The sequence below is a fragment of the Myxine glutinosa genome, unplaced genomic scaffold, assembly GCF_964187855.1.
Source record: "Myxine glutinosa unplaced genomic scaffold, kmMyxGlut1.1 SCAFFOLD_890, whole genome shotgun sequence".
Taxonomy (NCBI): domain Eukaryota; kingdom Metazoa; phylum Chordata; class Myxini; order Myxiniformes; family Myxinidae; genus Myxine; species Myxine glutinosa.
In genome coordinates this window covers 9320-23400 of record NW_027616985.1, presented here as the reverse complement: position 1 = coordinate 23400, position 14081 = coordinate 9320, and the positions used below count along the sequence as shown (strand labels likewise).

The 14081-nt window shown below is 40.6% G+C and overlaps 1 protein-coding gene across 5 annotated transcripts; it reads right to left on the bottom strand.

Annotated features, from left to right (window-relative positions):
- Nucleotides 1–250: 250 nt before the first annotated feature.
- LOC144889114 (uncharacterized) lies at nucleotides 251–11366 on the bottom strand. Of its 5 annotated transcripts, XM_078769010.1 has the most exons (5): nucleotides 10969–10984; nucleotides 8712–8831; nucleotides 2735–2833; nucleotides 2536–2629; nucleotides 251–2426 (listed from the first exon to the last, which is right to left on the bottom strand). In XM_078769010.1, exons 2-5 carry the CDS (start codon nucleotides 8805–8807, stop codon nucleotides 1660–1662), a joined length of 1056 nt encoding a protein of 351 aa, XP_078625136.1. In that variant the 5' UTR covers nucleotides 8808–8831; nucleotides 10969–10984; the 3' UTR covers nucleotides 251–1659. The 5 variants fall into 5 exon arrangements, with proteins under 5 accessions (XP_078625136.1, XP_078625137.1, XP_078625133.1 ...); XM_078769011.1 differs by lacking the exon at nucleotides 8712–8831 and having other exon boundaries at nucleotides 10969–11366; XM_078769007.1 differs by lacking the exons at nucleotides 8712–8831; nucleotides 10969–10984 and adding an exon at nucleotides 9745–9884.
- Between the last annotated feature and the right edge of the window lie 2715 nt (nucleotides 11367–14081).

Genomic DNA, 14081 nt, shown 5'->3' with positions numbered 1-14081 from the left:
TTGGGGAATCACACTCGATTCTCCCATACAGATTCGAACCATGCTGTCCAGAGAGTGGAGAAGAGAAATCGTCGGACACAGACACAATGGCGATCGATTTTGATCTCGGGCGCCTCCAAAATACTGAATGGTATTCATTTTTATGTCTCTTTTTTAATTGAAAAAGTTTCTTTTTCTGGTCAATGGAATACATAACTAATATTTAATTAATGTTCGGTGCCGTGAGGCAAGAAATGGATAGAAACACAGAAACGAAATACGACTTTATTGACTTAGTGCAGCACTGCAGGTGTATCAGTTGTAGTGTTCATGTACAGGCTTTAGTAAGAACAGACATACATATGCAAATACTTATTGTTTCTGGACAGGTGCAGTTGTGGTAATTGTGAGGCTTTGCCACAGGTGAATGAGTGCAAGTGCTGCAGGGAGATACCTAAAGTTAGAGAGGAAATGGAAAACGCTGGAGTACTTTCATCTTCATGCATTATCAACCACCCTGGTTTTGCACCATGCTGTTTGGACACATATGTGCTGCGAACAGCTAACTTTTCAGCCCCTCCTTCTCCATGTGGCATGAGCTTGGAACTATATTGCACTGTAAACATAATCGTGTGTTGAGAACATCTAAGTCAACTTAAATTGTCCACAACCAATATTCTATGTACCCACACTAGTTCTATGTGTATGTCTACATATATCTGCTGATGTTACCTGAACAAGCTCAACATCGATGATGACTTTGGCCACCATAGTCAGGTTCACTATGTCAATAAATTATATTTCGTTCAAAATCATGGTAGATTAGCAAACCTATACATTTTTGGAAAGGTTATAGCATAAGGAAACTAAAAATCAATGTTTACATTTGGAGAGATACCTGTATGGCGGCCATTTTGGATTTTCAAAATGGCCACTGTAAAATACATATTTTGTTCTATTTCTGCCTCTAATTACCCTAAAAACTTTTTAAAATATACTAAACCTATATTTTCAGGGACAAGGAATCCAATGAAAGTATCAAATTAGTGCTATGGGGAATGGTAAGACAAGAATCAAAGGTTTTGAATTGCAAAATACTGTCTTTATATTCGCGATAAGTTGCATAATCAAATACATGTTATCATTTTGTACAGGCAGTTAATAACATCAAAATGTGTCACAATAATTCATATCACCAAACATACACAGGCAGTCAGCAAAATCATATATACACATGCAGTCAGTATAACTTCACATCTACACAGGCAGTCAATGACAAAATATACACAGGCAGTCAATGGCATCAAACATACACGATTACAGAATATGCCATTTAGAGTTCGTCATCACTGTCCTGTGTGTCGTATCCGACAATATAGTCCGCATCGTTTTCACAGTCCGTTCCACACAAGCAAAGGTCGGTCAAATTGATTGGCAAATCGAATTGGTCGAATGGTTGATCGAATCGAATTCGATGAATCGAATCGAATCGAATCGATCGAATTGGTCGAATGGTCGAATGATCGATCGAAGCGATTGGTCGAATGGTCGAATTGGTCGAATGGAATTGGTCGATTGGTCGAATTGGTCGAATCGAATTGGTCGGAATTGGCAAATGTAAACATTGATTTTCAGATTTTCCATGTAATAACGTTTCCAAAAATGTATAGGTTTGCTAATCTACCATGATTTTGAACGAAAAAACATAGTGAACCTGACTACCAGCTCCATGATAGCATAAGAGCCAAACTTCGCCGAGTGTCCTGGCCAGTCACAGCGTCCATCCCCACCAAACATCAAACCTCTGCGCTCTGCTTGCAGGGATGCCACGAGCCACTTTCTGTTCTCCAACCAAACGTGTTTTATGGCAGGAAAAAGCATCATGTTCTGGTGTCGCGAGAAAGTTCTTGATGAAATTCCTGCCACTCTCATATGGTGGAGAACCTTGAGTACCTTGCTTGGTACAGCACCTGATATGAGAATGCCAGCTGACAAAATGATATTGCCAGCGAGTGACTTGCCTATATAAGGCTGACTCTTCCACTCTGTTGTCAGATAACATACACCACATTGAAAATGCACCAGCAACATGGTGCCGTTTGTGTTATGATCCACCTTGAGACCCGTCTCTCCACACCAGCTGCAGCGCACCAACTTGAAAAGTCGCAGCAAGCTGCTCCAGAAGCCTATATACTTTGTGTCGTCGAGGACATTGTTTGTCTCAGGAGTCTGTTGCTCGAAGCTGCAACTGTCGTCAGTCTCGTCAGCAGATGAAGGCAGGTAGTCGTTATCACTCTCATTAAGAGGTTCAGGGCTGTCACAGCCGACATCTCTTCCAGCAGCTGCCACAGCATCATTTTGATGGCCACATGTTACACAGTGGCCTGGCAGTGGCTCAGTCTGTGTGCCAATGTGTGACACATGGCTGAGCACATCAGTTTGAGAACCTGGAAGTCATCAGCAAACATTAAACATCAAAACAATTAACAAACAATTAACAAGTGAAAAGTAATAGAATCAGAAAAAGCATATTAATAATAATACAGCAAGTAATACCTTTGTGTTTAAGAGTGCCGAGCTTGGTTTGTGACACCTGAACACGCACGTGTCGTCTGGTGCAAGGCTGAAGAGATGTCTCTGTTGACTGAACCTGGAAATAAACCATACATATTTCATTAGTTATGCTATTACTTCGCTAGAAAATTGCAAAAACAAGAATTATGCTGTGGCTATTATTTGTAACAAAGTGACGAACCTCACTGGACACAGCCTCACAATCAGCAGGTGCCTGGCTCTGATCACATGTAGAAGTTGTAGCAGCAGGTTGTGCTACTTTGAGAAGTGATGAAACTTCCTGTGAATAAATAAATAATATGTATAACAAACCACAATTTCACTTGCATGTAGTGATAGAAATTTCGAATATAGGTCACCAAATGTCAAATGTAAACAAACAGAAGCCACACAACTCACCCTTTTCGTTGCTAGTTTTTCTGCAGCTTTCGATTTGCGCGTCTTTTTATCCGGTTTCTCTGCCGAACGAACGAAAATAGACGGTACAGCTGAGGGAATGAGCACCCGTTTATGTTGTACAGCAAATCCCAAACTTGCTTTAAGTTGTGGGATTTCATTGAAACAGTGGCGCTCAAAATGTTCGCTGCACAACACCGACGATGAAGTTGGCATCCACTTCGCCTGTGTTCTCTGAACTTGTTTCGTCCAAATATCTCTCAGCTTAACATCCTTCGGGAATTTGAAAACGGAGACAGTTTCACTTGGACAATTAGAACAACCAGCAGCCACACAACGACTGGGCATGATTCCAGCTGATCGTAACGAAAACAAAGCGATGTTCTGATCGTCACGAAGCCAACAAGGCTTTAGGAACGAAAAACTGGGTTACTTCGCAAACGCCATTTCCGGTTTGCGGTTTTGACAAAACTGATTTTGCTTGTTCGGTGATATTTTGACAAATTCTAATAAAACCGCGAAGATATTTGTGAAATGAACTCAATAGAAGTGTTTAACATATGTTTATGTTTCGAAATCTGCAAAGTTGTTTTGATCGTTTCCGTTCTCCTTTAAGTTTGGATCGGGATGCCTCCCAGTAATGGCGGACCCAAGAGCGCCCGCACCTATCGGCGAAGGGGGCATGATCGTCCTTATCGGATCGGTCTATCTATATATATATATATAACTTAGTTTGTGTGTGTGTGTGTGTGTGTGTGTGTGTAATGTTACCGATAGACTCCTAAACAGAGAGGCTCACATGCTTGATATTTGGCATAGACATGGCCATTGAGCCTGGGAAGAACATGGCTGACCTAAAAAAAAATATTTCATAATATTTTTTTACCATATTTTTACCTCAGCGCATTTCAGCGAGGAGTATTATGCACGGAATCTGAGGCGATGGCAGAGCAGCGCGCTGTTTCGCTCAGAGCGATCACGTGATGTTCCTTGCCGCCATAAACTCACAGTTACGCGTTCGCACGTAATTCAGAGCGAAAAGCGATTGCGTTTTTTCACATTTCAGCGAGGAACATTGCCATACACACCACATAGGTTTTTTTTTTCTTTCATCTTTAGATCCATATTTTTTTTCAGCGAGGAATATTATACATGGAATCTGAGGCGATGGCAGAGCAGCGTGCTGATTCGCTCAGAGCGATCACGTGATGTTCCTTGCCGCCATAAACTCACAGTTACGCGTTCGCACGTAATTCAGAGTGAAAAGCGATTGCGTTTTTTCACATTTCAGCGAGAACATTGCCATTCACACCACATAGGTTTTTTTTCTTTCATCTTTAGATCCATATTCTTTTTCAGCGAGGAATATTATACACGGAATCTGAGGCGGTGGCAGAGCAGCGCGCTGATTCGCTCAGAGCGATCACGTGATGTTCCTTGCCGCCATAAACTCACAGCAAGTAGCATAGATTTTAGCATGATTAGCATTTAGCATGATTTAGCATGATTTAGCATAGATAGTAGCATGTTTCACATCTAGATTTTTTTTCAGTGAGGAATATTATACACGGAATCTGAGACGGTGGCAGAGCAGCGCGCTGATTCGCTCAGAGCGATCACGTGATGTTCCATACCCGCCGCCAGACCATTGAACATAAAACACAGTTTGTGTGTGTGTAATGTAATGTTACCTCCCCTCCATCCTCCGTCCTCCCCTCCCCCCTCCATCCTCCCTTTCCCCCCCCCTCCCCTCCCCCCTCTCCCTCACCCCTCCAACCTCCCCTTCCCCCTCCCCCCTCCCTTCCCCCTCCACCCTACCCCCCCTTCCCCCTCCACCCTACCCCCTCCCCTTTCCCACTCCCATTCCACCCTTCCCCTCCCCCTTACCCTCCCCCTCCTCCTCCCTCCCCCCTCCCCCACCTCCTCCTCCCCCCTCCCTCTCCTCCCCCTCCCCTCCCCCTCCCCCTCCCGACCCCCTCCCCTCCCCTCCCCCTTCCTCCCCTCCCCCTTCCTCCCCCTCCCCCTCCCTCCCCTTCCTCTCCCCCCCCTCTTCCTCCCCCTTCCCTCCCCCCTCCTCCTCCCTTTCCCCCACCTCCCCGCCCCTCCCTCCCCTTCCCCCTCCCCCTCTCCCTCCCCTCCCCCTTCTCCCTCCCCCTCCCCACTCCCCTCTCCCTCCCCACTCCCCTCTCCCCCCTCCATCCTCCCCTCCCTCCTCCATCCTCCCCTTCCCCCTTCCCCTCCCCCTCCCCCCTCTCCGTCCCCTCCCCCCCTCCATCCTCCACTTCCCCTTCCCCCTCCCTTCCCCCTACACCCTACCCCCCTCCCCTTTCCCCCTCCCTTCCCCCCCTTACCCCTCCCCCTTCCACCCTTACCCTCCCCCTTCCCCCCGTTCCCCTCACCCTCCTCCCCCCTCCCCTCCCCACCACCACTCCCCCATTCCCCTCCCTCCCCACCCCTCCCCCATTCCCCTCCCCTCCCCTCCCCTCCCCCCCTCCCCTCCCCCTCCCCCCCTCTTCTCCCTTCCCCCCTATCCTCCCCTCCCCCCGTTCCCCTCCCCTCCCCTTCCCCCTTCCCCTCTCCTTCCCCCTCCCCCTCCCCTCACCCGCCCGGCAATGCCGGGTACTTCTGCTAGTCGCCTATAGCTATAAGACAGTATAAGAGAGCCGTTGGTCTGTCTGTGTGTGTCGCCATTTTTCTCAGAGATGGCCGAACGGATCTTCGTCAAACTTTCAGAGGTTCATCAGTGAGTGCGTGGGAGTGTTTAGGCAAAAAGAAGAAAAAAAAGAAACAAGTACAGATACATTCAAAGAACACCGCCCCATGCCAAATAATTAAATATGCTGCAGCGCGGAATTGCCGGGGCGGGGCGCCTCGGGCGCCCGGCAATACCGCAGTGCAGCTCATTGAGGCTGCATTGGGAGGGAGAGGTGTACACTAATTGATTGATTAATTGTATAATTAAAATCAATAAAAGATTATCACAAAATATTTTCATAATCAATTGGCTAATCGCATAACTAAACCACTAGTGCTTCATCCGAAGATGTATCTTTTAGAAATTTAATTAAATGAGTCATTTATAAAAAATTAAATAATTAATTGATTACTCAATAAATAATTAATCGATTAATCAATAAATAATTAATAGATGAAATGATTAATAAATAAATCAAAAATATCCTTGATAGCCACATCACTTGGTCACTCAAGTCCAAATATTAGCTTCCCAGCTCAAAAGGTGCCTGAGATATTGGCCAAATGAGAAAGAAAATAAATAAATGATTAATAATGAAAATAAAAAAATAATAATCATAAAAAAAATTAAATTATTAATCAATTTGGTCATAGAACACATAAACTACCACTATTTCATCAGAATCTGTAACTTTAAAAAAAAAAAAAATTTTTTGTCATTAATCGAATGATTAAATAATTAATCGATTAATTGATTAATTAATAAATCAAAAATATCCTTTGCAGCCAAATCACCTGGTCATTGGCATGTCCAAATATCAGCTTCCTAACTCAAAAGGTGCCTGAGTTAATGGTCAGAAGAGAAAGGAAATTTGATTAATTAAATAGTTACTTAATTAATCGCTAATAATTAAATAACTCCTCAATTTATTGATTAATCAAAAAAAAAAAAAATACCGTTTTTGACAAAGGACTTGCCTCACTATTGTGCCGAAATTTCAGCTTCCTCGCTCAAAGGATGGGCTGAGATATCGCCCGGACAAACAAACAAGAAAGAAAATAAGTAATTCATCGATTAATCAATAAATAATGAATCGATGAAATGATTAATCAATTAATCAAAAATATCCTTGATAGCCACATCACTTGGTCACTGTCATGTCCACATATTAGCTTCCCAGCTCAAAAGGGTGCCTGAGATATTGGCCAAATGAGAAAGAAAATAAATCAATGATTAATAATGAAGATAAATAAATAATAATCATTAAAAAATTAAATTATCAATCAATTCGGTCACAGAACACATAAACCACCACCATTTTATCAGAATCTGTAACTGGGGGGAAAAATTTTTTTTTAGTAATTAATGGAATAATTAAATAATTAATCGATACATTTATTAATTGATTAATTAATAAATCAAAAATATCCTTGATAGCCACATAACCTGGTCACTCATGTCCAAATATTAGCTTCTGAGCTCAAAAGGTGCCTGAGATATTGGCCAAATGAGAAAGAAGATAAATAAATGATTAATAATGAAAATAAATAAATAATAATCATTAAAAAATTAAATTATTAATCAATTCGGTCAGAGAACACATAAACCACCACCATTTCATCAGAATCTGTAACTTAAAAAAAAAAAAAAAAATTGTCATTAATCAAATAATTAAATAATTAATCGATTAATTGATTAATTCATAAATCAAAAATAGCCTTTGCAGCCAAATCACCTGGTCATTGGCATGTCCAAATATCAGCTTCCTAACTCAAAAGGTGCCTGAGTTAATGGTCAGAAGAGAAATGAAATTTAATTAATTAAATAAGTACTTAATTAAATCGCTAATAATTAAATAACTCATCAATTAATTGATTAATCAAAAAACAAAAAATACCGTTTTTGACAAAGGACTTGCTCACTATTGTGCCGAAATTTCAGCTTCCTAGCTTAAAGGATGGCTGAGATATCGTCCGGACAAACAAACAAGAAAGCAAGAGCGCAAGAAAGAAAGAAAGAAAACAAGAAAGAAACCAGAGTGAAAACTGAGTACTCTCTTTCAGCGTGCGTCACTGCCGAGCCCCCTTTGGTGCCCGGCAATGACGATTTGCAATGCCTGGAGATGGCATAGGAAAGGAGCGGTGTACAAAAAAAGGTTTTTTGAAGAAAATTTCGTTTTTGGGATTTTAAAAAAAAATCGCTCGATAGTACCTAAGCCATTTTAATTTTTGACAGTTATAATTATATACAAGTACACATTCCCAGAAATAAATACAAAACAATTCGCAAACATTTGAACAAAAATAAATCAAACTATTCCGGAAGTGAACGAAGTTGGTAGTAGGGCTTCGTCTTCTTCCTGACGGGATTTTACTCAACTCAGAAACGTGATGAACTTGCACATTGACCAGCAGATATTCAACAAAAAGGTGAAACGATGATTTGACATTTGTGATGGATTCTGATTTGGGTGTAATTGCTTTTCCATTATATTTGCCCTCATTTCAAATATGTTATGTTTCTTTTTCGCTTGAGCAACGCCGGGTACTCCAGCTATAAACACATATACTTTACTCGGTGTACAAATACAAATAAAACATTGGCTGGGAGGTACCATATGCTATGTGGTCGCGGCCTCATGCAGGGGTGTGCGGGACCGGGGGAGGGGCGTAAATTCTCTATGTAAATGTGTACCCTGTGGTGTTGGTGGCAGAGGGTATGACAATTTCCTTTTTTAGCTGGGCAACACTGAGGTAAAAGGACTCGTTGCATGGATAAATTTTTTCTCCTTCTCATCCCCCTTATTGGTCGACATCATTGACTTCTCTACTTTTATAGATAAACTTCAACAAAATTTGCGGTTGACCCCACCGTGGAAAAGTAGATCACAGATCTAAGAGACAGGCTGCTACAGCTTCAATCTGCAGCTCTGGTCACAATCCCCGAGTCACAATGCCATAACTTAATGCTCCCAGCCAGACATTCTCCCACCAACAGCTGCCCTCCTGTCACATTTCCAGTTTCCAATCTAGTTATCTACTCGACCAGACCCCACGCAAGTCCTCACCTTAGCAAATAACCTCCTTCGTGGTACCTCATCAAATACCTTCTGCAAGTTGCTGGAGGGAAGGGTTGAACATAAATGTTTTCTCCAACGATGCATTGCAATGACTTATGATGCTCCTTCCTGTCAATGGAATTCCAGTTTGACAGTCCCCTGAACCACGCTAGAAACAAATGTTAAATATCCAAAATATGCATTTTTATCTTCTTTGCAAACAACAACAAGAACATGCATTTTAAGACCATTTTCCCTGCGAGAGCGGGGGTTAGCCTTGCGGCCCCCATGACAATCTTCTCCATTTTGCCCTATTTTCTGCATTTCTCCTGGTTAACCCCCTTGCCCGCATTTCTTCTTCCACCATCTTCAGCCATGACTTTCTCGGTCTTCCCCGTCCTCTACTTCCTTCTACATTCATTTCCATCACTCTTCTCAACCAGTCACTTTCATCCTTCCTCAACACATGACCAAACCATCTCAACCTGTTCCCCTTCACAGCATCAATCACAGGCTCTATTCCCATCATTTTTCGCAATTCATCATTTGTCTTCCTCTCTCAACGATACTCCGCACATCCACCGAACCATTCGCATTTCCACCCTTTCCAGCCCTTGTTGCTGCTCTACGTTCATTACCCATGTCTCGCTCCCATAAATCATAACACTTCTCACACATGCAGCATACACCTTTCACTTCAGCTTCAACGACACTCCCCTCCTCATCAGCACGCCACTCAGTTCCCGAAACTTCTTCCATGCACATCTCACTCCAGCAACCGTTGCCGAGTCTGATCCACCTTCTCCATTCAGCATGTCTCCGAGGTAGCAAAATGTTTTCACACCTTCCAGCTTCACACCGTCTCCAAGATCAAACTCAACATTTCCTTCCATCTGCAGCTCCCTCTGTGCACACCTTACATTTGAATGTAGCTGCCACACTGGTTAATGACCCTCTCAGACCACTACATTTTTGATGAACCCACTGAGCGCACATTGTACGAGTTCACTCCGTTTGACTTTTTGACTTTGACAAAACTCACGGTTTGACTCGTACATTGAATGGAGTTCACTCCGACACCCTTCCTGCACATAGCACACGGCCACTTCCCAGTTCTTTCCACCTCACCACATGCTTTACCACTTGCCATCTTGCCTTTACACTTTACCAAATCTTCTGTGCAGACAAGTAAATATCTTCTTTCTACGTTTGTCATCTTTATTGGATTAAACATTTATGAAGCAAAAATGTAGATAATTTCTTCAAACAAGAAAGCCCATGATCCTGACAAGTATATAAATAATTTTCTGATGTTTGCATTGCTTTTACAAAACGAATGCAGCGAAACTTGTTTTGCGTCAAAATGTTGAATTTGCTTCAGGCAAAGACGTCAAATGTGACCTATTCGTAGGAAATAACAACAACACAATTGCGATTTTTGATTACAAAAAACAAAATCAAATGAGGCAAACTTCTTTGTAATAGATGTAATTCAAATGGATTTGTCAAATGAACCCAACGTGTTTTCATTATCCATTTAGAACTACGAGTATTTAATAATTTAGACACATCTTTAAATTAAATATAATCTCATGTTTGTGTCAAGTCAAATTATAATGCCATCAGTATTGAACCATTTTTCCCTCCGCTACCAAAGGTGAACCACCTTTGGAGGCCATTTTTCCCCGCAGGGCAGGGGTTTGCCTTTTTTGGGCACCGTGGGTCCCCTTTTTTGAAGCAATGTTTTATGGCCGGATGCCCTTCCTGCCGCCAACCCTGTTAGTCACCTCTTGTGACAAGGAATTACCAGTGAACTGGTCCTCAATTTGCCGACCTCAGAAGGATGACAGGCTGAGTCAACCCCCCTGCCGTTAATTGCAGCGACTCTGGGTCGCTAACCGCTAAGCCAGCACCCTAACCGCTAAGCCAACACCACGCTACCAAAGGTGGATGGAGGTTATGTTTCCACCAGTCTGTCTGTCTGTTTTGGTGCTTTTCCACTGCGGTATTGTACCGTACCTTACTGTAACCAAAATCCGTTTTTTCGTTTTTCCATTGCCAAGCGAACCGTACCGTACGAAGTACCCGTGCTAAATTTGGTTCCTGCTATGGATAGGTACCAGGCGAGCCGAACCCAGACCAATGGGTGGAGCAAGCAATACTGCAGACCGTTGATTGGTCAATCACAATCGTCAATTCAGGAAGAAAGTGAAAGGTAGTCGTAATGTTAATAGCTATATATGCAGGTTAACGTAACATACTGTACCTCTATTCTTTGTTTGCACCGACGAACAAGGCCTAAATCTTCGTTGTAGTTCTTCATAATTGTCTGCAAAGGTTTCTTTCTCTTTTTAGCTGTCCTCTTTCTGGCATCTTTCAGCTTCTTCTCAAACACATCCTTCTCAAACACGCCCTCTCTCTTTTTGCATTTCGCTAAAAAAAGAAACTCATGTTCAGATAAAACCAAAACCCGACGAAGAAGTAAAACACAGCTTTAAGTTCCTCCATAGTTGCGGAGCTGTTTACAGTTTACAGTTTACAGAGAAACTAGAATGGCACTCAGTAGAAAGCATACCTCCACCAGGTGAACAGTTTAAGTTTTTATCCCAGAGTAGAACAGAAAATCACAATACAGAATCGCATTTAATCAAAATCATCCGTCCACAACTTTTTGAGATCTCCTGCTTTATATCGATTTTAGCCCTATCTACCAATGGTGAAGAATCACTTTCAAAATTCTACTAGCCGGATCCGGATCTTCACCAAAATTGAATCGATTCTTCCTTGTCACACACATAACAGTAGATGATAAATGTTGTTTCTGGGACACTTCCATTTAACATGGGAAATCCCTATCTAATGTCATTTACCCCCCTGTCTTTTTTCAAAAACCATAAACACCTCTATTTCTCCCCCTATGTTCCTTCTCCCCTATGAACCTTTAATCCTTCTCACCTTATGAACCTATAATCCTTCTCACCTTATGAACCTATGATTTTTCTTCCTTTATGAACCTATGTTCCTTCTCCCCCTATGAACCTATTCCTTTCTCGCCTTATGAACCTATAATCCTTCACACTTACATGTAAATTTTCCTCTCACCATCACTTTTCTTCATTTCCCCTTAACACCTCTATTCCTGACCCCCTTGGTCTTATGGTACTCTTACTATCAATGATCCCGAGTAGACCACTGAAACAATGATCCTACAAATATTTGTTTATGCGTAGGAAATAATTTAATTCGCCTCCAACTTCCATCACCATCTAATATATTATGAAAGAAGAGGTTTGAGTTTGGTTCTTTTTCAAGATATTTTAACTGAGCTAAGATAAAATGGTAAACCTCCCTGAATGTTCTTGTTTGACCTCCTCCTGTGCCACACACCATTTTTAAATTATAGTATATATTTTCCTGACAACCATCAAAGTTTTCCGTCCACTCAAAAATATTTCCATCTTTTTTACCCAACTCACCAGTATTTAAATTAATTCACTTATTTGTTTTGTGAACCTTTTACCAGTTGCCTCTTCAATTATACCTATTTGATATTTCTCACATTCGTTATGTTTTCCATTTATATACCAAGGTTGATTACACCTCCACTCTTTAGTCTGGTTAATACTTGGTTCGATCATTTATATAATAGTAAAAAAGGCGGCGGTAGCCCGTTAAAATCCCTAACCCCCTTTTTAGCTTATCACTTATATATATCTTATCACTTATATATATCTTATCACTTATATCTTATCAGTTTATCACTTATATATATATCTTACCACTTACTTATCTTATCACTTATATAACCATAAGGGAGACTATCAATACCATTTTCTAAAATAAACCTCTTATCATCAAAAGCCCCCAATGCTTTTTTTATTTATCTCTTCTGTATATAATTGATGTTTATAACTTCTTATTCCATTAATCTTTCTAAACTCTTCTTTCTTTGTTGTTAAACAGTTATAATAATCCTTAAAGTTTATTGTTTCTTTAATAACATTTTTCTTTACACCTTTTAACTTCTTATCAGTTTTTTCAACGTTATTCACAATGTATTTAGAAGCATAAGCCTTTGACCTCAATCCCACAAATTCACTCATAACATATCCTCCTAATTCATCCTTGAACTTTCCAATCACCTTTTTATTTTTAGAAGAGAACAACTCACTCTCTGGACTGTAATTACTTGTATCATAGATATTAATGTCCTCTTTCATGTCTGAATAAACATCATCAGTATTAATTTTCAAAATAAAACTATCTGTATCCATATAAAGTAGATTAACATCATTTTGATATTTCTTCCTCAAGTTATTATAAAAGTAATCATACATTGATGACTTTGATAAATCAAGAATTGATGTTCCAATATAAATAGGTTTGTCCATTTCAATACTCTCTTTAATCAAATGGATCGCACAAAAGTTCTCAGTAAAGACCTCAGCTCTAGTAAAACTCGGTCTATTAATTAATTTTGATGCTTGTTCCCAAGATGTTGCTAGTCTGATATTTTGTCTTTTCCTCACGTTCTCCATGGTCTTACCAAAGACTGCATTATTCATCAATTTATAAAAGTCTTTCTCAAAATCGGTTTTTGACTCTGTTCTTCTTTGTGTATTAAAATCAATGTACTCCTTTAGCCAATGACTTTGATTGAACTTTAGAACCCTATGGATCCTCTCTACTCTTAGGCCTTTTGATAAATATTGTCACAAATTTCTTTGGTGTAGAACATAATTTTTCTTGTTATATAATGTAGTAAGTAATTTTTCTGTTGATTCACCTATATCAAACGATCGTTGATAATCACTCAACCATTCTTTCTTTGGACTTTCTTTCTCACAAGCAAATGGAAGATCTTTATGTTTGACATGAAGTTCTTCAGGATATTTTAAATCGACCTCAAAATAATAACCTACCTTTGAATCATCCAATTCTTTTTGTGTAGAGATACATACATCTTGTAAAACCTTTTTGTAGTCTTTTTCCTTTACCCATCTAAGATTTCCAGAAGGAAGAGCCTGAGACATTGCCCAGCCATTCAGGTTGTTCGCGTCATAGTACATCAAGTAAGAACTCTTTTTCGTTGAATCATAATTTGGAAGATATTTGTTATTTGCCTTTGCGTATCTGCTCGAGCAGACTTGTGAAATTCCACCTCTTTTTGCCTTTTCAATCATCAAAAGCATATCAACATCGGTTATCAAATCCAAATCTTGTTTTGTCATTTTCAACATCGCGCTGTGTAGTAGTGAGCTGTGTAGTAGTGAGCTGTGTAGTAGTGAGCAGGATCCAATCCATATCCAGTGCGACAAACAGATCTAAAGGCTTCAAATACATCGGCCAATAAAAGCACATCAGTTTTGAGATACAAAT